Source organism: Sciurus vulgaris (assembly GCF_902686455.1).
Source record: "Sciurus vulgaris genome assembly, chromosome: 10".
In the NCBI taxonomy this organism is placed as follows: Eukaryota; Metazoa; Chordata; class Mammalia; order Rodentia; family Sciuridae; genus Sciurus; species Sciurus vulgaris.
Window position 1 is genome coordinate 75,330,177 of NC_136470.1, and position 22,046 is coordinate 75,352,222.

At 37.5% G+C, this 22,046-nt stretch overlaps 2 protein-coding genes and 1 pseudogene across 4 annotated transcripts in view; all 3 read right to left on the bottom strand.

Annotated features, from left to right (window-relative positions):
- Positions 1–922: 922 nt before the first annotated feature.
- Positions 923–4,693, bottom strand: LOC306637586 (WW domain-binding protein 11-like; annotated as a pseudogene). The gene has a single exon. The product of its transcript is annotated as a WW domain-binding protein 11-like (transcript).
- Positions 4,694–6,733: 2,040 nt separating this feature from the next.
- SNX4 (sorting nexin 4) overlaps positions 6,734–22,046 on the bottom strand; it is a 66,234-nt gene continuing 50,921 nt past the window's right edge. For both annotated transcript variants that reach the window (XM_079156239.1, XM_079156238.1), the window contains exons 11-14: positions 20,471–20,570; positions 15,284–15,429; positions 13,201–13,315; positions 6,734–8,739 (exon numbers count right to left, since the gene is read on the bottom strand). In XM_079156239.1, coding sequence (XP_079012365.1) covers positions 8,692–8,739; positions 13,201–13,315; positions 15,284–15,429; positions 20,471–20,570 — 409 coding nt within the window. In that variant the 3' untranslated portion in view covers positions 6,734–8,691. The remainder of the gene's footprint in view (positions 8,740–13,200; positions 13,316–15,283; positions 15,430–20,470; positions 20,571–22,046) is intronic.
- LOC306670401 (ankycorbin-like) lies at positions 17,455–20,399 on the bottom strand (the record flags this gene model as incomplete). Its single annotated transcript, XM_079155077.1, is given in 5 exon segments — positions 17,455–17,611; positions 17,614–18,063; positions 18,067–20,035; positions 20,037–20,290; positions 20,394–20,399. Coding segments are annotated over 5 exon segments (2,823 nt in total). The 3' UTR covers positions 17,455–17,467.

Sequence of the window (22,046 nt, forward strand, 5' to 3'; positions counted from 1 at the left end):
GCTACAATTTTGCTGTCAATTAGCAACCATCCATATTTTTATTTTCCAAATTTTTGTGAACAATCCTTGTACAGTTTTCTCCTGTTCTCTTTGTCTGTACTGGTTGGTATCTGCTATGGTTTCAGTGTTGTGTCCCACCGAAATTCATGATGAAACTTAATTCCCAATGCAGTAATACTAAGAGGTGGGGCCTTTAGGAAGAACTTAGGTCACCTCCCTATAAGAGAATAGTGCCCATAAAAAGGGCTTAAGGGAGTTTGGCCCTCTGTCTCTTCTGCCATGTGAGGACATAATGTTTGTCGATTCTTCACAGAAAGTACCATTTATGAGTAGGCCTCTCATCAGATGCTGATTCTACTGGTACCTTGATCCTGGATTTCCCAGTCTCCCTTCCTATGCAGGGAATAAATTTCTATTATTTACAAATTACCCAATCTAAGGTATTTTGTTATAACAGCAATGGACTGAGCACTGAGCAATGGAATGGACTAATATATAGCACCTTTTACTTTAATTCCTTCCTCTCATTTTAGAGGAATTCTGAGAAGCACCAAAAAACAAAAACAAACAAAAACCCCCATGTTTAAATCACTGTATTTAACTGGAAATCTTTTATAATATTTAATGAAAGTTTCAATATTATTGTTCATTACTATATTAAGAGTATTAATTTTTACATAATTGTTATCCATCTACTCATCAATGAAGGCTTCAGTTTTAAAATTTGCTTTTGATATAATGTATAAACTTTGAGTTGTACTAAGAAATCGTTATTAAAAAATTTCTTACGTCTTTTCTTTTTTAACAGTGAAATTTTAGGGGCTGGGGAGATAGCTCAGTTGGTAAAGTGCTTGCCTTGCATGCACAAGGCCCTGGGTTCAATCCCCAGCACCGCAAAAAAACAAAACAAAACAAAAAAAAAAACAGTGAAATTTTAATATAATTGTTGAAAATGTGTGTCTAAATGTGACTCAGCTTGGTCAGGCTACTGACTTAATAGCTGGTAATTATCATGTAATTGACATCATTTGGGAACTTGTTAGAAATGCAGACTCTCAGGCCACACTCCAAATAACTGACCAGAAGTTGCATTATAACTATATACCATTAAAGTTGGAGAATTAATCTACTGCTTCTCCACAGCCTACCTTAGTCTCGTTTCCTCTTCCTGCTTTCATTTCTAGTAGTACACAAGGCATTTTCCTGGTAAATATTTTGCAATTTGAGCATCATGCAAGTTACCTCTTTCTATCTCTCCCAACTCTCATGGGCTTGCAGCAGGGCCTTTCCTCCAGGTCTCTGACTACGTCCCCTGCTCCTTCAAAAGGTAAAAGCCTCAGAAAAGTACAGGCTCTGGGGCCTCATTCCTTAGTTTCAAATTCTGGTTCTGTTTAGTAGCTGAGGGACGCTGGGCAAGCCACATTTCTGTGCTGTGCTCTGTTTCGGTCTTAGTAGTAAGCATTCAGTGCATGTTAGCTGTATCCTCTGGAATCAAGGGCTGACCAACTGAGTATTCAGTTATTTTATCTTCTGTTGAATGGTGCTTCTATTGCATTAAGTATCTGAAAAGGGGTATTTTATCCATTTAGACGTTTGCTACTGAGTAAATAGCTCCATGTGCATCTAGAGATAGAATATTTTTTAGTTATCTGCTAAATCTATGGATTCTCCAAACCTTGGGAGTGTCCACCTAGTGGACATACCCCATTACAGTCTCAAGTATGGGTCGTCTGTGTCAGGGTTCAACAGAAATTTGAAAAACGCTCACCAATGAGCCCAAGGAACAATGGTAGCCTTGGGGCGGGGATAGTTGTGGGGTTGTTGAGTTGAAAGCTGGAAGAACCTTGGCACTGGTAGCATAAGAGAGGGAAAAGGGGCCACATACTGTCTGGTGGTTATTATTGCCTTTTTTTCATCTCAGAGGGGAAGCTTAACTTCCCAGGTATAATGCCAGCTGTAGGTCTTTGGTAGATGCCCTTTATCAGATTGAAGTGGTTTGCTTCTATTCCTAGTTTGCTGAGTTTTAAATCACAAATCCATGTTAAATTTTGTCAAATGAGTTTTATGCGTGAGGTCTACCCTCTTTATTCTGTTTATATGGTAGTTTATAATGGTAGATTATAACAATTTGACAGATGAGTGGGAAATGATTTTAATCAAAGAATCGTATGTTTTCTTCCCACATATCCTGCTTTGTATGAGGAAATAACATTGTGATCCATTTCACTACAAGTAAAATATTACAAAATATTTACAGGAAAATATTTAAAATAACTCAAACACAAAAGGACAAGATGAAATAAACTGGGTTTTCAGAAATCTCTACTCCAGTGTCCACAGCACACAAGAAGAGAGTCAAAACAAATAAGTAACTAAGACTCCCCTGATCACAAATTTCCAAAGAACTGGAGGAGGGGAGGAAACCGGATGAAGATGGTAGTGTGAAAGGAAACGGATGTTAGCAGCACGGCTGCAAAGGGCCATCTATTCTGAACAAAATACCCTCTCATGTGCAGTAAGGATACTCCTTGAACTGCAATGAGAAAATACCCTGACAGTGGAAGCAGCTCTTTCACCTAAGTTTAATCAGAGCCTCTTGCTCCATGAACCTCTGTTGTGGACAGAAGCCTGTTCTGGCATCAAAAGCTGTCATAGCAGCCCTTCCATCTCTTTCATGAAAGCTTCATAAACATCATCCTTAGTTTGTACTGAGACAGGAACAGAATGACCTGATTTGGGGGCTGCTTTGGCTGGAGGCACAGCAGAATCATCCTCTGGCTTTCCCTGGGGAGTAGCAGTAGCCCCTTTATTCTCCCGACACACCCTCAGTGCAGTGGGCACAAATTGAGCAATCTCTGCCTTGAGATTAGTGATCTGTGTCTTTCTTCTCAATGGTGGCTGCACTCTGTCATCCATCTGTCTTAGGTTGCTGAATCAAGTTGGGTGGGGCACTTAACATCCCTGGGGTTTGGCAAGGGAGCCGGTAGAAAAAGCCCAGGGAGGGCAAGTCCAAGTGGAGCACCAAAGGTGGGCACATCATGTCAGGGTGAGGTGGAGGGATGTCTGGAGGTGCAGGGGGTCGGCCTGGTGGTGGTCCTGGAGGTAAAAGTCATGGTAAAGGCCGTCCGAGTCTGGCCATTCTAGGTCTCAAAAATGGAGGAGCCCCCTGGAGGTGGTCCAGGAGGAAGGCCCATGGGTGACCCAGGAGGTTGTAAAGGTAGAGCGGGTGCTGGGTGGTCCAAGAGGAGGTGGTCCTGGCATGGGAGATGCTGGTATCTGAGAAGAAGGAACAGACTAGGGGAGCCTGCTGCTGTGAAGAAGCAGTAGATGTGCCATCAGAATGAGGGTCCTCTTTATGCCATTTTTGTTTTTCTGTTTCAGAATCATCAACATCATCTTCATTATCGTCCTCGGAAAATTCCTCTACTTCCCATCCTGACCCGCCATATGAAGCATCGTGGCTTGAAGAGGAGTTGGCTCCTTCATGTTCTTCTTTTTCTTCCTTGATTTTGCAGGCATATCTGCAAATCATACAGTCAACCCTGACTTCTTTTCTTCATTATTGTCTCTCTCACTGTCATCATGATGCCCAAATTCATCCCCCTCACTTTTTCCATCTGATCTGTGTCACTGTCATCAGTACTGTCATTGTGCTTATCCTGATCCACGTCCTCAGGATAGCCATCTTCACTGGTACTGGAAACATCATCATGACCCAGTTGAGCAAGTTCTGGACTATACAACATGTCTTCATCTCGCCTCAAGGGGAAGATCTAGAGTAAAGCCCACTTTATGGCCATATATCTGCATGACTTTTTGGGGATGTGCCCCAGGTGGAGGGCCAGGTTTTCTGCCATAGGCAAAGGTGGAACACCATGTCCTAGAAAAGGAAGGACAAAACTGCATGAGTTGGGGGTCCACAGGCTGAGGTCTTCTTAAGGATGGAAGGTGGCTGGGTACCAGGAAGTGGAATGTCCTGGATCAAGATGTTGGAAGGAGCATATGGCATATCTGGCAAAGGAACACTCTCTACTTCCACATACTGAGCATTCTTGACAGCATCAAAATATTGGCTAAGTTAAGCCCTCTTCTGTTCATATTCTACTTCCAGCTTTCTCAATTCTTTGTAAATATCTGGATTCTCTTTATCATGAAGTCACAAACTATGTTCAAAAGTTTCACACAGCTCTTTATGTTTGTCTTTCAGTACTTTCTCATTTAACTGTGGTTGTTGCACTGGATTAAACTCCATTCCATCCAGTTTCTCTATGTCCTGGATAATCTGTTTGGGATCATTCATCTTCAAAACTGCGGCTCATACCATCATGCACTGTTTTTAATTCTTTCTTCTGGGCTTCCTTTCAGGCTTGGTCTGTAGGGTTTATAAATTTTCCACTCTTGGTGGATGATGTTGATCACCATCCCATGTTGACAATATGTATGGTTCACTTATTCATCTAAAAATAATAAAAGATAAATAGTACTGCTGGGCTCCAAGGACTGTGAGAAGCGGGGAGGGGACGATTCCTGGCCCCTTTCACTTCTTAGGGTCCTTGACTTCTGCCCCTCAGTCAACCTCCTAGCCTCCGCCATCTTGAAACCTTGCTAGTAATTGACTTTTAGTGTTAAAACAGTCTTGCATTCTGAGATAAACTCTACTTGGTCACAATGTATTATGCTCTTTGCATATGGCTAGATTCAATGAGCTAATAGCTCATTGATTTTTGTATGTATATTGATGATGTACATTGGTACATTTCTTTTCTTGAAATGTCTTTGTCCAGTTTCCATACTGTGCTAATATTGTTCCCCCCGAAAACAAAGGTGGGAAAAGAAGTATTCCCTTTTCGCTACCTTCTGAAAAACCAGGTAGAATCAGAATTTTCCTTCTTTAAATGCTTGACAGAACTCACCAATGAAGCCATCTGGACCTGGAATTTTCTTTGTAAAAAGATTATTAATAATAAACTTCCTTGATATAGGACTATTGAGATTTTCTATTTCATCCTATATAAGTTATGCATAATTGTCATAGATTTTATGCCAAAATTTTTTGGCAAAAATGTGGGGTGCAACCATTATGTGGTTAACCATTTATTTCTCAACTGTCTTTAGTGCAAGATTAAGATGCATGGTATACATTAAGACTGGTTAGTCCAAATCAACTCTTATTATTTCTTCATGACAGTTTAGCAAACATTTTTCTGGTCTAGAAAAACAAACTAAAAAATTAGTTGTTATTAATTTGTACATTACAATCAAAGTAGTGTACTTGAGAAAATTTACTACATGTTGTGAAGTAGGGACTTACAAAATGTAATCTGTGTCTAAAGATTCTGTGCCACTATCATTGGTTTTGTTATCTGATGTACTGTCCTCAGTGCCACTCATAAAGTGTGTTTACCCCTAGTATTGCAGCACTCTAAACAAACCACACAAGTCAGCATTTGGATATATACTGACGTGGTGTGTACTGTGTATTCTAGGCTTGTGGTTCATAGTGCATAAGACCAACGTGCCACTACTGTGAATACATTGCTGCTTTGTTTACCTGTTAAGCAGTGTGAAGAACAGAATTATACTATGAAATAATTACAGGATGAAAGATTATGAACAAATTTTTGGACTGAAAAACAGGGTATGACAATTATGTGGCGACAATTATGTGGTGAAATAAGGCATACTAAGCTCTATTTTTTAAGGAACTTGCTGATTTCATCTAAATTTATTGGCTTAAAGTTGTTGATAATATTTCTTCATTATACTTTCAATGTCCGTAAGAACTATAATACCACCTTCTATTTCATTCCTAATACAGGTAATTTGTACTTTATAATTTTTTTCTTAGTTTTGGTAGGGGCTTAACTTTAGTAACCTCGAAGAACCAAATTTTGGCTTTGAAACACTTGTTAATCAGTTTTCAATATAATTGATTTTTGCATTTACTTTGAATATTTCCTTTCTTCTTACTTAGATTTAATTTAGATTTAAAATTTTTCCTCTAGCTTATTTCTTTCAAATACATACATATTTTAAGCTACATAATTTTAGGAAGCAAGTACAATTACTGATTTACCCTTTTACTTGCTTATTTCTCTGGTTTACTCAACCTTGAAAGAAATTTCTAATTCTTTTCTTAGGGAAAACTTTCTGGTGTTTCAGTAAATATACCCACAGACAAAGTATGCATAAGAATCTAAAGATTATCATAAGGATCTCTAAAACGTAATACTACTGTTATATAACTTTTGATTTTTTTCACTCCATCTCAAACTAGGTATCATGTGTTTATTCTAAAGATGCTTGGATGTTAAGAACCCTTGGTTCCTGTTTTTTCAATGCTATGTTATAAATTACCACTGACTCATCATCTGTACTCAAGTTTTGGGATGTAAATAAAGGTTAAATATGACTTTGGTTAATTTTAAAGTTTTAACTATAACACACTAACTACAACACTAGTACACTGTCTAGATGAAATCCTCCTTTGTTCCTAAGCACTTACATTAATTTAATGAGTCATTTTTCTTTAGTTATTGCTTATATTTTTATATTTATCTTTGGAGACTAACTCCCTCACTTTTTTAATAACTCATTTTGATTCCTGATTTTTAACTATAAAATGTTATTGAAATACAGATTACTTTCTTTATACTTATCTCGGATAGTACAAAAAAATGATTTCTATCACAAAATTCCTTCAAGAGTTCTTCTTTTTTTATTTTATTTAAAAAAAAAATGTTTTGGTACCAGGGATTGAACTCAGGGGTACTCAATCCCTAAGCCACATCCCCAGCCCTATTTTGTATTTTATTTAGAGACAGGGTTTCACTGAGTTGCTCAGCACTTCACTTTTGCTGAGGCTGGCTTTGAACTCATGATCCTCCTGCCTCAACCTTCTGAGCTGTAGGGATTACAGGCATGCACCACTGCACCTGGCTCAAGAGTTCTTTTTAAAGGAACAATATGCTATAAAATTAAACCATGTTCAAAACCAACCAAGTATATTCCCAGTTAAATAAAGATATAATCAAGTGTGTGTGTGTATGTATTTTAGAGAAGATAACAGAACACTTTTCCTACTTTATACTTTTATTTTTAAGATAGGGCCTTGCTATGTTGCTTAGGCTGTTCTCAAACTCCTGGGCTCAAGTAATCCGCCTGCCTTAGCCTCTGGAGTAGCCAAGACTACAGGTGTATGCCATTGTACCCAGCTCTAATTCATCTTTGAAAAACATAGGTAACAAGGACTTTCTCAAATCAGGTCTGCTAACAGAAAAAAATCTAATACACTTTACATTTAGTCTAATGTTAATTAGGGGAGAAAGCTTATTGCAAGGTTAGGTATTGAACCCAGGACCTTGTGTATGCTAGAAGAATAATGTTTAGGCCCAGGCTTTTGATTTTATTTTTAAAAAATCAAATCTCATTTCAGGATCTTTTTTTTTTTTTTTTCCTTTAAACAGCATTTGGCATAAGACACATTTATACAATTAAACACTTTAAAAAATATAATATGGCATATATTATTTCCACAGATCATCACATATTAATATGTATGGATCATCTTTTTAAAATAACAAAAAAACCTCTGAAAATCAGCACAATACTTCATTTATTTATCATATAAGTTTGGCAAACAGCACAAAAATCCAGCGACATTTTAAACATGTAAAAAAGTCAAATGTTAAACAGTACTGGGGATTTTTTTAAACATCATTAGAAATAATGAGTACACATTTAAGATTCTGCAAAGCTAGGAAAATGAGGGTGCTTGGCTTCTGAACATATACCACAAAACACACATAAAAAAACAATATAATTTATTTTTACAAAAATTATAGCCAAGCAATAGAAATGAAGGCTGTTAATGATAAAGGTATGAGCTCATGTGTTCACCACATTTATCTTATACACGGAAATGCTACATTTTGTACCCTGAAATGCCATGTGCAGAGAGCCAAGCAAAGTAAATTAGGCTCATCACTGAGGTTAAGAATTGTTGAGAATAATACTACTCAATTAAAACTTTCTATATAGCAATTCCGAAAAGAATGTATTCCACTCTATATCTGAGAAGTTGAGACTTATTTGTTGGCAGTATAAAATTTCTGACCAGTATCAAAATTCTGGTAAAACACAAGCTGAAGGCATTTTCTAGTGTATGAGATGTTACAAGGGACATCAATGAATGTGGAATAAATTCTTAGATTTCACAATAAATTTCTGCTGAGCTTTGTCAAACCAAACAGCTCAACTATAAGGCAAGAGAATATACCCCCTTATGACAGATTAGTGGGTCTCACCAAGTAAATATAGGAATTCAATCTTAGGAAAAGAACTAAATGCATGAACAGATCTGAAACAGCTGGCATTGAAAGGAGCATCTAGAAATTAACATCTTGACATTGTCATTGGTTCAGAAGCCCGATGAACAATCAGTTGGTATATATTATTAAATTAACTTTTTTGGAATCAGCACCAGTCCCCAAAACCTCAAATTATAATATTTAATCTTGATTAAGATACATCCTTTTTGTGCTATAGGAACACAACTATAATCAGGTTAAATAAAACTAAACTGATTCAACTTATTATATATTTTTAAGTATACAGAGTAGCAACTTAAAATTTATTTACTTGTGCTTCTGTTTTGGGGCATTTGATTGAAGAAAAAGTCATTTCATAGGACTACATCTTGCTAAAGCATTCCTTAGCATTGGTCCAAACTTGAATTCCCTAAAAAAAAGGAAAAAAGAAAAAAGTACCTTTTAAAATGTGATTCTGGAAGGATTCTAAAAACCCAACCATTTAGTTTAATGGTATGCTAAGTTTTGCTTTTTGGAGTAACTAAAAAGTCCAGTAAATGGTGAACATAAGGAAATGTCAATGCTTCTGAAAATGTAAGAGAATCTCTTAAATGAGAGAATCTTCAAAATAGAAAAAGAACTTCTGGAACTTGTAAACTGAGCTTTCAAGGTTCAACCATAAACTCTTTTAACTAATGTCATACTAATTGTTTCTATGAGTAAACCAAACAAGTTTTCTGGCAGTTTTTTCCAAAGTAATATTTGAAACAAAATTTTGATTACTGACAAAATTAATTTTTTAATAATTAAATAATTTAATTTGATGATTAAGTTAATTATTGATTAAAAAACTGATTATGTTCTAAATTATGAAACCCCTCTCTTGGTTCTGGTAGCCCCCTTAACATTAAACTATGGATAATCCAAATACGCTTGAACCAAAAAAAAAAAGCATGTTTTTAAAGATGTAATAGTAAAAACTAAGTGGTAAAAACAGAAGTATTTTTTCAATAAATAAGATATCTTGGGTTCAATCCCCAGCACCGCAAAAAAAAAAAAAAAAAAAAAAAAGATATCCTCCAATAATTTATGAGAAATTAATGTTTTCTTCAATACTTAAGCATTAAAGTATATCAATATTTACTAAGGCTTCAAATAATAGAAAAAAGTTTCAGTTGCATTCCTCCCTGAGGGGATACAAAAGGCAGAAAAATGAAAACAAACAAACAAAATCTTTACAATGTCTCAGATTGGCTGGATAAGCAATCAGTCTAACAGTGAATACTATTATATCTAAGACAGATCTCATGTAGGTCATAGTAAGATGTCCATGAGACAGCACATGAAAGAGAAAAACTACACACTAATGCATATAATACAATCCTGTTTTTGTGGGGAGGAGAAAAGTGTACATTTTCTTTTTTTTTGTGGTACTGGGGATCAAACTCAGGGCCTGGTGCTTGCAAGGCAAGCACTCTACCAGCTGAGCTATCTCCCCAGCCCAAAAAGTGTACATCTTCTAAATAACAGTATATATATCCAAAAATATCTGGAAGGACACATATAAAGGGACTTGGGGGAGGTAGGGGAGAATTTTTACTTAACATGCTTCTGAATCGTTTGATACTTTTGCAATGGGTATGTGTTGTTTTTATAATAGTTAATTTTTAAATCTACAAAGATAAACTTAAAAATCATTTTTAAAGGCTTCGGCTTACTTCAGTCAATAAACTGGACAGATCGCTAATGAAAAGGTAGAAAAAACACTTAGAAGTTCTATTTACTTTTTTTTTTTTTTAGTTGTTGGTGGGCACAATACCTTCATTTTATTTTTATGTGGTGCTGAGAATCAAACCCAGGGCCTCACATATGCTAGGTGAGCGTTCTACCACTGAGCCACAACTCCAGCCCCTGTATTTACTTTTAAAATGCTTTGTTATTCATAAGTTTTTATTTCAGTTTATTATTATTATTATTATTATTTTATTTATTTGTTTTTTGCAGTGCTGGGGATTGAACCCAGGGCCTTACTGCTTGCAAGGCAAGCACTCTACCCACTGAGCTATATCCCCAGCCCTCAGTTTATTATTATTACAACTTAGTTGTCTGATTATATTCAAGTAACACTTGGATTATATTCAATTAACACTTTGAATAGCTGAAATTATAATGATTCTGGATATACTTGTTAATATACAAGTAAAATATAGAAAAGGACATTATCCATTTTCATATGTAAAAGTCTATTATTCCACTTAGGCAAGAAAATAAAACATGATGAAATTTTATAGCATCATTCTTGGGAAACAAGGTGACCATACATTTAAATAAACTCGTGCTTGCTATGGTTATCTTGGGATCTGTGAGCATAATATGATATTCAACAGTATGTTCAAATACACCTATAGTAATACATTTTTTATTCAGACATTAAACTTTTATACCTCGACCACTCCATCCCTGAAAAAAGAGAGGGGAAGAGACCTTTGTGTCATTATACAAAGGTGCAAATGACAGGCTTCTTAATGAGCTTTTTAAGTATGACGAACAGAACCAAAAAACAACTCTAAAAACCTTTGTTATCTGATCTTTCAGACTTCTTGGGGTTAAAAAGGCAACTTAGAGAAAGGACCCGAGATGTTGAGCACCTGGCAGCAGGCACAGAGTAGGAATTGACAGGGTGACGTCCACTAAAGTACTAAAGTACAAGATTCTTGACCTTTAGCACCTGCAGATTTACCAGTCATGATCTTAACATCCTTTAAATAACTTGAAGATACACAGGGTGGGCTGGGATTGTGGCTCAGTGGTAAAACACTTGCCTAGCATATGTGAGGCACTGGGTTCAATTCTCAGCACTGCATATAAATAAATAAAAGATGAAGGTCTATTGACAACTAAAAAAAATTTTTTTTTAAAAAAGATACATAGTATGAAGTAATTTACAATTCACTCAAGCATAAATATGAATTTAGATACCCAAGTTAACAGGTAAGCGGGTGTTTTTTGTTTTTGTTTTGAGTAAGGGTCTTGCTAGGTTGCCCAGGCAGGCCTTGAGCTCCCGGACTCATGCGATACTCTTGCCTCAGCATCCCAAGTAGCTGGGACTATAGGTGCATGCTACCATGCCCAGCTTCTCGAAATATCTTAGCTGCTACTGCTTCTGGGGATATGAGTGAAAAAGTAAAGGAAAGCCATCAATGGTTCTTAGCCAAAAAAAATAAAAACTTTTGTTGAATAAACTAATGCTTTTAGGAATTAGTGTTTATGTGTGTGATATTTTTTCTTTTATAAAGGTCTTCAGAAATATAGAAATTCTTCCTATGTGACTTCCTGAGATAATGCAAGTTTAAAATCACTTGAGAATGCAAGTTTAAATCACATGAGAAAACAAGTGGGTGCCGTGGTACATTCCTATAATTCCAGCTACTCTGAAGTGTGAAGCAGAAAAATCCCTAGTTCTGAGGCCAGCCTGGGCAACTCAGTAAGACTCTGTCTCAAAATGAAACATATAAAATGAAAAAAGGGGTAGGGATGTAGCTCAGTGGTGAAGCACTTGTCTAGCATGCATGAAGCCCTGGTTTTTTTTTTGTTTTTTTTTTGTTTTTTTTTTGGTGGTGGTGCTAGGGATCGAACCCAGGGCCTTGTGCTTGCAAGGCAAGCACTTTACCAACTGAGCTATATCCCCAGCCCCCTGAAGCCCTCGGTTTCATCCCCTGCACTGCATCCCCCGCCCAAAACAAAGCACTGGTGCTGGCATTCACGTCAGCAGATCTTAGGTTATACAAAAAGTTAAGGGCTGGGGTTGTAGCTCAGTGGTAGAGCGCTTGCCCAGCATGTGTGGGGCACTGGGTTTGATTCTCAGCACCACATATAAATAAATAAAATAAAGGTCCATGGACAACTAAAAAAATAAATAAATAAATTAAGCTGGGTGCAGTGGCACATGCCTGTAATCCCAGCAGCTTGGGAGACTGAGGTAGGAGGATCATGAGTTCAATTTAACAAGGCCCTAAGCAACTCAGAAAGATCTTGTCTCTAAATAAAATACAAAATAGGGCTGGGATGTGGCTCAGTGGTTGAGTGCCCCTGAGTTCAATCCCTGGTACCAAAAATTTAAAAAAAAAAAAAAAGAATAAAACAGAAAACATCCCTTAATTTCCTTTTTTTTTTTTTTTTTTTTTCGTACCAGGGATTGAATTTGGGGGCATGTAACCACTGAGCCACATCCCTAATCCTGTTTTGTATTTTATTTATAGACAAGGTCTCACTGAGTTGCTTATTAGTGCCTTGCTTTTGCTGAAGCTGACTTTTAATTCATGATCCTCCTGCCTCAGCCTCCCGAGCACTGGGATTACAGGCATGTGCCACTGTGCCCAGCTCTGTTGTATTCTTAAAACATCACTTTAGAAAGGTTTCCATCATTGTTAAAATGCTTATTTTAACTATAATAAGCTCCAGTGTTCAAACTGTTCATCATGGGTATCATCAGCTACATGAAAGATTTATAATGATTTATTTTGATACCACCAAACCACATCATAACCACATTTTCCCAAAATAATGCTTAAGCTATTTTCCAAACAAAGTATTCATCACTATTATGAATGGTATTTACTGCACTGTTAAGAACATCTTAACATCCAAGTTATATTGTTAGTACATATTTTCAAATACAAGTTATAAATGGGGCATATAGATTTGGGACTTTAGGTAAGTGGAAACACAATAACTGACATTTTTTATTACAATCCTTCAAAATTAAGTAGAGAAAATAGGAAATATTCTAGAAAGGAAGAATGAAAAAAATACTTTCTAGTTCAAATAAGAGAATTTATAGAAATTGGAAACACTTGTGAAAATAGTCATCTTTGCAGGAACTCAAACCTACCTTTTTGCACATGCTGATCTGCATGACAGCATAACTTATAAGGGCCTCCTTTAGGTCACGGTTCTTTTGTTCTTTGAATCGTTCAATATCAGTCCATGCATTTTTCACAAATTCTCTGAAATAAAAGATAAAGTTATTAGCATTCTTATTTAAACTAAATACACATGGGTGAGATGTAGCTTGGTGATAGAGCACTTGCCTAGTATGCACAAAGTTCTGGGTTCCATCACCAGCACCTCAAAAAAATTAAAATAGATTGTACATTATAATTTCAAATAACCATTCTCTTCTGAGTTGGTTTTTAATTGGCTATATTGAAGAAAAAGCTACTGCTTGCATAAGACAGTTCTATTTTTCATTTTCCTATAATTTACACTGAGGGAAAAATCAGAGATAATCATCTTTTATTTGTCTACATTCTAATAACCTACATTTTGGTCACAAATTATTCCTTTAAAACAGAAGTAGACTGGCTCCCTGAATCAGCTCACAAGTCTTAGAGATGCCACAATGAAGTGCCTTCCTGGGTTCACTGGAAAACACACACCTATTTTTTTCTTCCACTGGGCACTAAACCCAGGGCATCATCATGCATGCTAGCCGAGAGCTTTACCACTGAGCTACATCTGTCCCCCAGGTTGTCCTACCACACATACTTTATTTCTGAGGCAGGGTCTCAATAAGTTGCCCAGGCTGGCCTTGAATTTGAAATCCTTCTGGCTCAGCCTCCTAAGTAGCTGATATTACAGGTGTGTGCCTTTGTGCTTGGCTTTAAATATATGCTCTTGACAAGATGGATTATGAAGCACATTTAGCATGAACATGGTTTAAATACATCTAGGGTGTTAAAAATTCTAACTGCATAGCAAGGTACGGGGTTGCACACCTATAATCCCAGTGGCTCAGGAGGCGAAGGCAGGAGGATTCCAAGTTCAAAGGCAGCCTTAGCAACTTAGCTAAGCTCAGGCAACTTAGTGAGACCCTGTCTCAAAATAAAAAAATAAAAAGAGCTGAGGATGTGGCTCAATGGTTGAGTACCCCTGGGTTCAATCCCCAGTACCAAAAAAAAAAATCTAACTGCTGGGTGCAGTGGTACACAGCTACCATTCAAGCTATTTGGGAGGCTGAAGTAGGTGAGTTGCTTGGCCCAGGAGTTTAAGATCAGTTGGGCAACATAGTGAGACCCTGTCTGAAAAAAAATTTTTAAATTCTCATAGGCATTTTCCTTTTCAGTTCAATTCACGAAAGTTCACTTTGACTTATTTGGTATAAGCAATTCTAAAAATTACCAAACCACCTCAAAACCAGTAATATACTCTTGGTCTGCGCTGGTATATTTGACTCACTGACCGTCAGATGAAAACAGCAATAAAGAAAATGAACCAAACAGAAATAGCAGATCTCTGAGAACTGAATTTCTAGAAATATTTATGAAACAATTACATGTCAAGCCCTATGCAAAATAGTAGAAAGACAAAAAAATGTCAGACACAATCATTAACTCTGAAGGAGTTGTCATTTAGCCACAGACAGTCACACAGAACAACCACCTACCTAACACAGAACTGCCGTGCTACAGTGGCATGAATCAAGTGCTAAGATCACCTGAGAAGATAAGGCTTCACAGTGAAATAACACTTAAGCTGGGTACTGAGGATGATCAGGCTTTTGCTTAATGGGGGATGAGGGCAGAGAGAATGTGCAAAGAATAGAAATCAGGAAAAGTCTAAGAAAGTAATATTGTGAACTTGAAACCCCATATTTTCTTCCTCTTCCACACACACTAATAAAACTGTTTCTATAATATAATTTTTTGATCACTTAAATTTCCCAGAAATGTAATGATTACATTTTAGAGGAACAGGTTTGTATCCAGATGGGTCAATGAAGCTGGGAACTATTATTTTTTATTTATTTATTTATTTTTTTTTGCGGTACTGGGGATCGAACTCAGGGCCCTGTGCTTGTGAGGCAAGCACTCTACCAGCTGAGCTATCTCCCCAGCCCGGGAACTATTATTAAAAAAAAAAAATAAGCCATCATGTAGCCCAGAAATCTATGTTAAACATCTCAGCACTTTTACCTTCCTTCCAAATTTTTAGACTTTAGCTGTTGTTCTCCTTCATTTATTTGTTCTTCTAACACCTTGATTCTGGCTTCCCTTTGCTCTGGAGTTTCTTGACCAAAGAGCTTGGTAGTCATTCCCTTCAAAGAGAATGTCCTTACGGTCTAAAAGGAAATAGAAACAGATGAATAAATATAGTGTGATATATATACCCCCCCACACACACTGTGGAATATTATTCAGCCTTAAAAAGGAAGGAAATTCTGACATGTGCTACAATACAAAAGAGCCTAAAAAATTATGTGAAGTGAAATATTCGAGTCAAAGACAAATACTATATAATTCCACTTAAACTGATGTGTCTAGAGTAGTCAAAATTATAGAGAAAGAATGCAGAATGTGATTTCCAGGAGTTACAGTGAGGCAGAAAAGTAGTTGTTTAATGGGAACAGAGTTTTGCAAAACGAGAAGAGCTCTAGAGATCAGTTTACACAATAATGCGAAAATACTTAATACTACTAACTATTATACACTTTAAAAATAGTTAAGAATGGTAAATTTTATGTTATATATATTTTATAGCTCTCCACTCTCAGAAATATAAAACACTGGCCATTTCCTTCTACCTTTGACAGAAGCACCATAAGCTTTACAACCAGAGGACTCCTAATATGATTTCTAATACTGGAGTAATAAAGTCAAAAAGTGGGAAATCAGTGGCACAGGTCTGTAATCCCAACTACTCAGGAAGCTGAGGCAAGAGAATCACGAGTTCAAGGTAAGCCTGTGTAACTTGGCAAGACACTCTCTCAAAGACACTCTATTTTTTTTTAAAGGGCTGTGGATATATCTCAGTGGTAAAGTGTCTAGCATGCACAGACCCTGGGTTCAATCTCCAGTACCAGAGAAAATAAAATAAAAAGTGTTACTCTATGACAAAAACAAACCAAACAATAACAAAAAAACCAGATCAAATTCAACAGGAAGCTATAGAAATAAACCAAACTAAAGAAGCATATTTAAAATCTGCATATCTCACCCTGAAACTTAGGTATCTATTAATAGAACAGGATGCCTAAACCCAAGCAATGCAAGGTATCTTCAAGCTTTGCTGCCTTACTCTCTGGAGTTTGTTGATGAAAGTACTACTCTTCACATGAAGGAATAGAGAACCAAGCTTCCTGAAAATGCCTTGGGAACTTCCTGTGAGTTCAGGAATAAATCCAAGACCTGATCTAATGGCTCATGGTAAGAGATCTTTTCCTACATATATGAATGACTTTTCATAGATGGAGCAAGTGGGTAATCTATGTGAAAACCACTTTTAAAACTAAAGTAGGGGCTGGGGAGATAGCTCAGTTGGTAGAGTGCTTGCTTTGCAAACACAAGGACCTGGGTTCAATCCCCAGCACTGAAAAAATAAAAATAAAAAAAAAAAACTAAAGTAGTAGTTAACTATGAAGTAACTGATAAAACAGTGGCAATATCCTTGCTTCACAAATACTTTCAAAATATGTCTCTCATCATAGCAGCAAATGTATTTCAGTGAAGTAGCTCAACAGTACAGAGTTGATTACTAAAATGACTAAGTCTATGATATTTAATATAGGGCCAGGTGTGGTGGCACACGTCTGTAATGCCAGCAATCAGGAAATGGAGGCAGGAGGATTGAAAGTTCAAGGTCAGCTTCAACAACTTAATGAGACCCTATCTCAAAATAAAATAAAAAGGGCTGAGGATATAGTTTAGTGGAAGAGTACCCTGAATTGAATTCCAAGTACCCCACCACACACACACAGAAAAAAAGATATGAAATTTTCTTCACAAGTACTCATTTGTAAAGCATTAAAGAATAAAAGCACACAAAATGCTCCTTGTTAGGAGAGATTGATGATTCTAATTGGGTAAAACTGTTCAAAGTAAACTAAAATTTCTATAAAATACCTTTCCAAATTAAATTAAACCTGACAATTTTTTTTTTTGTACCAGGGATTGAACCCAGGGGCACTTTACCACTGAGTCACATGCCCAGTCTTCTATATTTTATTTAGAGACTTAGGGCCTCACTAAGTTGCTGAGGCTAGCTTTGAACTTGTGATCCTCCTGCCTCAGTCTCCCAAGCTGTTGGGATTATAGGCATGTGCCACCATGCCCAGCCTGACAAATTCTTTTTTTTTTTTTTTTACTGCCAAGGAATCCACTTTACTTCTTTTTAGACTGGTTTTTACACATGGTAAGGATTTGCTTCAGTACTTTCTGGACATCTTCATCCATCTGGCCCTGCACAGCGTACAGAAGATGCATTCTATAAACTGATATGACCTCCTGGTGTTGCTTCTTGCAATCGCCAAAACAGGCAGTGGAAAAAGCCTACTCACGGCCAGTTGGTTCTGGAGCTGTTTGACTTGCTGCTGCAGTGCTTCCAGCTGCTGGCTCTGTCTTTTGGAGGAGCTTGTTGAGTAGGAGAGCTGGGAGAGGCTGTTCAGGGCCTCCTTCAATTTGGTAACTTCCTTCGACATCTCATTTATCTTTTTATCTTTATCCGCCTCCAGTCTTGAAGAACTCTCAGAATACCTTTTCATTTCAGCAAGTTCCTCCTGAGCTTGCTGGAATTTTTGCAGAAGTTCATTTACTTCTTGCTCTTTGGATTTCAAAAGGGTCTGAATGTTTTCCTTTTCCCTTTTCACTTGTGAGACCTCACTTCGAACCTGGGCAACCTCTGAATGGACCTTCTCTTTCTCCTTTACTGAATCCTTTAATTTTGATGCCAACACACTCACTTCACTCTCCAAGGATGACTAGAGCTTTTCATAGGAAGACCTGGGTACCACTGCATCAGTCATAGCAGCTTTCTCTTCTAGGAGCTGCTTCTCCAGCTTTGTCACTTCCACTTCCTTGCTTGCTAGGTGTTCTTTAAGACTGCTTATTTTCTCCTCCATCTCTTTTGCAGTTGTTCGTAGTGTGGTTATCACTTGCAAATGTTCTGTGATGGACACAGAATTCTCTTTCTGTGCATCCACCAGTTGCTTGAGCTGGGTCAATTCATTTATCACTTTTGAATACTGGGACTTCATTTCCGACAGTGCCTCTTCTGCTTTGGCCTTGGACACATTTGTCACTTGCATCAGTTTCTCATGCTCTGCTTTGGGGATGTATTCAGCTGCTACATCTTCTAGAGACTTCCTCTTCCTATAATCCTCCAGCTCAGCCTGGGCTTCTTTGTACAGCTGTGATAGTTCACTCACCTGTTTATTGAGTTCATCTATCATCCTGTTCATGGCCTCTTTCATGTCCCCAGCTTCATCACTGGCTTCCTGTGTCATCTGACTTTTTAGTGTGTCTTTTAATTTCATGATTTCTTCTTGGGCCTCCTGGTATTTTTCAAACAAAAATGCTTTTTCCTTGTTCATATTCTCAATAACAGAGCAGTATGAACTTTTCATTTCCTCATACTCTTCCGCAGGTGCCTTAATCACTACACTCTTCTCCCTTTCCACAAGTTTTTCCTCTAACTCTCTCACTTTCTCTTTATTTCTTTCACTTTCTTCTAACGCATTCTGCAGATCCTGCTTTAGCATATCTATTTCCCTATCGGTGACCTTCAGCTCATGGAGTTGTGAATAGCTATCCACACTCTCGTGAGACAGGAGACCTAGTTTCATCTGCTTCTGCACACTGAGGACTTCTTTCATCGCCTCCTCATACTTGCTCTGAGTTTCTTTAAGTTTCTGACTGAGGTCTGAGCCATTCTCTGAAATCTCTGTGTTGTTCAAGCACACGGGTTCTGTCCTTCGGGACTGGAGTTCAGCCTGTAGCTGCCTCCTCTCTGCTTCAGACCTCTCCAATCTCTTCTGCAAGTCTTGTGAAATCTCTTGGAGTTGCTGAATTCTGACATCACTGTCAATAGTGGGTTTCCCCAAAGAATGAGTTGAGACAGATGGGGATGATTTGGAGTCTGGGGGAGAGGCTTCACTAGGTTTGCCCAGGGATGGGGCCACATCAGTCTGGGTGGAATGGAAAGAGTCAAAGCTTAGGTCTGCTTCTGCCTCCTTTGGTGATTTGGCCTGTAATTTATCTTGTAACTCCTTATTGTGTAAGGTAAGGGAGGCAACTTTTGCTTGCAATAGCACAAGAAGATCTTGTTGGTCAGCTTCAGAACTTATATCCAGTAAGCTATCAGCACCTGTGGTACTGTCACTTAGTCTGTGTTTGTTTTCTCGTACAGAACTAATCTCAGCCTTGAAGGGTGCTTCTGTAAAAAATACTGATTCCTTTCCTGAAAGTGGTGTTGAAGTTATTGATCTTGGGGAAGACACATCACTCAACTGCTTTGGTTTTGTTGGAGTCTTTAAGTCAGCATCCTGAGAGATTTTCGATAATAGAAGGCTTTGAATTCCTGCATTTTCTGAGAGTTTGGAATAATGTAAGGCATTGTGTCCAAGAGAATCTACAAGGTTTAGGTCTGCACCCTTTTTAATTAAGGCTTCCACGATGGTAGAGCTGCCAATTTCACAAGCCAGCATGAGAGCAGTTCTTCCATTTTTGTCCCTGGAATTAACATCTGCTCCATGATCCAGGAGAAAGCGACAGACCTCACTGTGACCATTTTGTACTGCAAGAAGCAGTGGTATATTCCCATCCAAATCCTTGAGGCTTACAGGACTCTTGTGTTCACTGAGGACCTGCACAGCTGGTAGGCAGCCTTGTGCCACTGCATAATGTAAAGCTGTTTTCCCAGAGCTGTCAATACCTTCGGCTGGACATTTAGACAGTGGTGTCTTGGGCAGTCACATCCACACCGTGGGCAACCATGACCCTGAGGCATTCCACATGTCCCTTTGCAGCTGCAAGATGAAAAGCGGTCTTGCCCTCGCTGTCATGCTTGGTGGTGCTGGCCCCCTTCTTGCCCAGCAGAGAGGCCACCTTTTCCGAGTCACCATTCTCCACAGCCTGCAGCAGGTGGTCGTCATTCTTGTTCCACTCGTTGGTCTTGTCAGTCTGAAAGCTGCTCTCCCCTGACAAATTCTTATAATACCATACAGAACATGTTTTTGAGTCTGATATCTTCTTATATCATGAAAACCAAATAAGTACTACAGTTGCTTACAAATTATTCTGTAAAAGGTACAAGCATATTGTGTATTATAAATGTAGCTGATTCCACATAAGCCTCACTACATCAATATCAGAGACCTAAAGACTCACCCCAGTTGCAAGTTCTTCACACTGCTGCTTCTTGGATGCTAGGTCCTGAGCAGCCATCTCCAAGTCATACTGCATAAGTTCATGTTTCCTGCACACAGCCCTGGGGATGAAAATAGTGCTCCCATTTAACTTTTTTTGGCTTCTCTTTTAACATGTTAAGAAATTTTTTTCAGGGGTACAGGGCAAGCATTCACAATACCTTACTAGTTCTGACATTTACTAATGTTGAGAGCTTGCAAGTTTAAATTGTAGTCGCTCACATTAAAAATTAAATCTAGCAGACCTTAAGCATAAATAAAACCTTTACATATTTTTAAAACAAACAAAAAGACTGGCAGACATATACAAAACATATACCATGGTCATATACATAAATATTTAAAACATATACAGCATAAGTACAAATGCTGTAATCTCAGGAAGGAACTATGTATTCCTTGAAAGGATAATATCTCAAAGTTGTCTTTTGTTAAAAAAAAAAAAGTCTATTAGTTTTTATTATCATAAGATTAATCCATGCTTTCTGGAGAGAGAGAGAGAGAGAGAGAGAGAGAGAGAGAGAGAGAGAGAGAGAGACTGATTCATTCTAATACTGAAATGAACAACATCAAAATGCCAAGAACCCTCTTTCCCCCAATCCCACTATCCAAACACAACCAATGTACAGCCTACCAGATTTTTTTTTTTTTTTTTTCGGTACTGTGGATTGAACCCAGGGGGACGTAAACCACTGAGTCACATCCCTAGCCCTTTTTTGTATTTTATTTAGAGACAGGGTCTTTACTGAGTTACTTAGGGCCTCACTAAATTGCTGAGGCTGGCTTTGATCCTTCTGCCTCAGCCTCCTAAGCCTCTGGGATTATAGGTGTCCACCACCGTACCCAGCTTCCTTCTAGAATTTAGCTAGGCATTTATAAAGTCCACACATCCCAAATGGTTCTACAACTTTTCTCATTTAGTTATATATGCCATGTCAATATACATTAAACATTATTTTTAGGAACTGCACAGAATTCCATTATATTCATCAATTTTCTTTTGCTTGGTAACTTGAAGATACTTTGGTGAAATTTACTGCTACCAAAATCCACTAAAGGAAAAAAGCTAATAATGTGCAAGTGTTTTCACACCAATTAATTGATTTATATTGTACTTCTGTTTTCCTAAGAGAATTCTTTTATTGCTTCTGCACAACACAAAAACAAAAGTTACCTCTTCCAGAAAAATGATTATTTTCCTAAACTGAATAGAAAAAACTAAATTAAAAAAAAAAAATCAAACAGAATTATCTAGCTGAGAATTCTGTTTGGCTCCATAGGAAATACCATAAAAACAGAAGCAAAGTCCTTGATATTAAGAAGTTTAAAACCTACTAAGCAAGTATGGGGAAAAAAATGCAGAATAAAAATGGCAATATACAACCTAGTGACAGTGTTACACAACACTCCATCTGTGTTTTGCTCCCAATCTTCAAATTGGAGAAAGTAGAAAAAACAATATACTATGATGTTTCAAGGACAGGCCTTATGTCTTATAATTTTATGCCTAGCACTCTGCTACACAGAGGAAGACAATG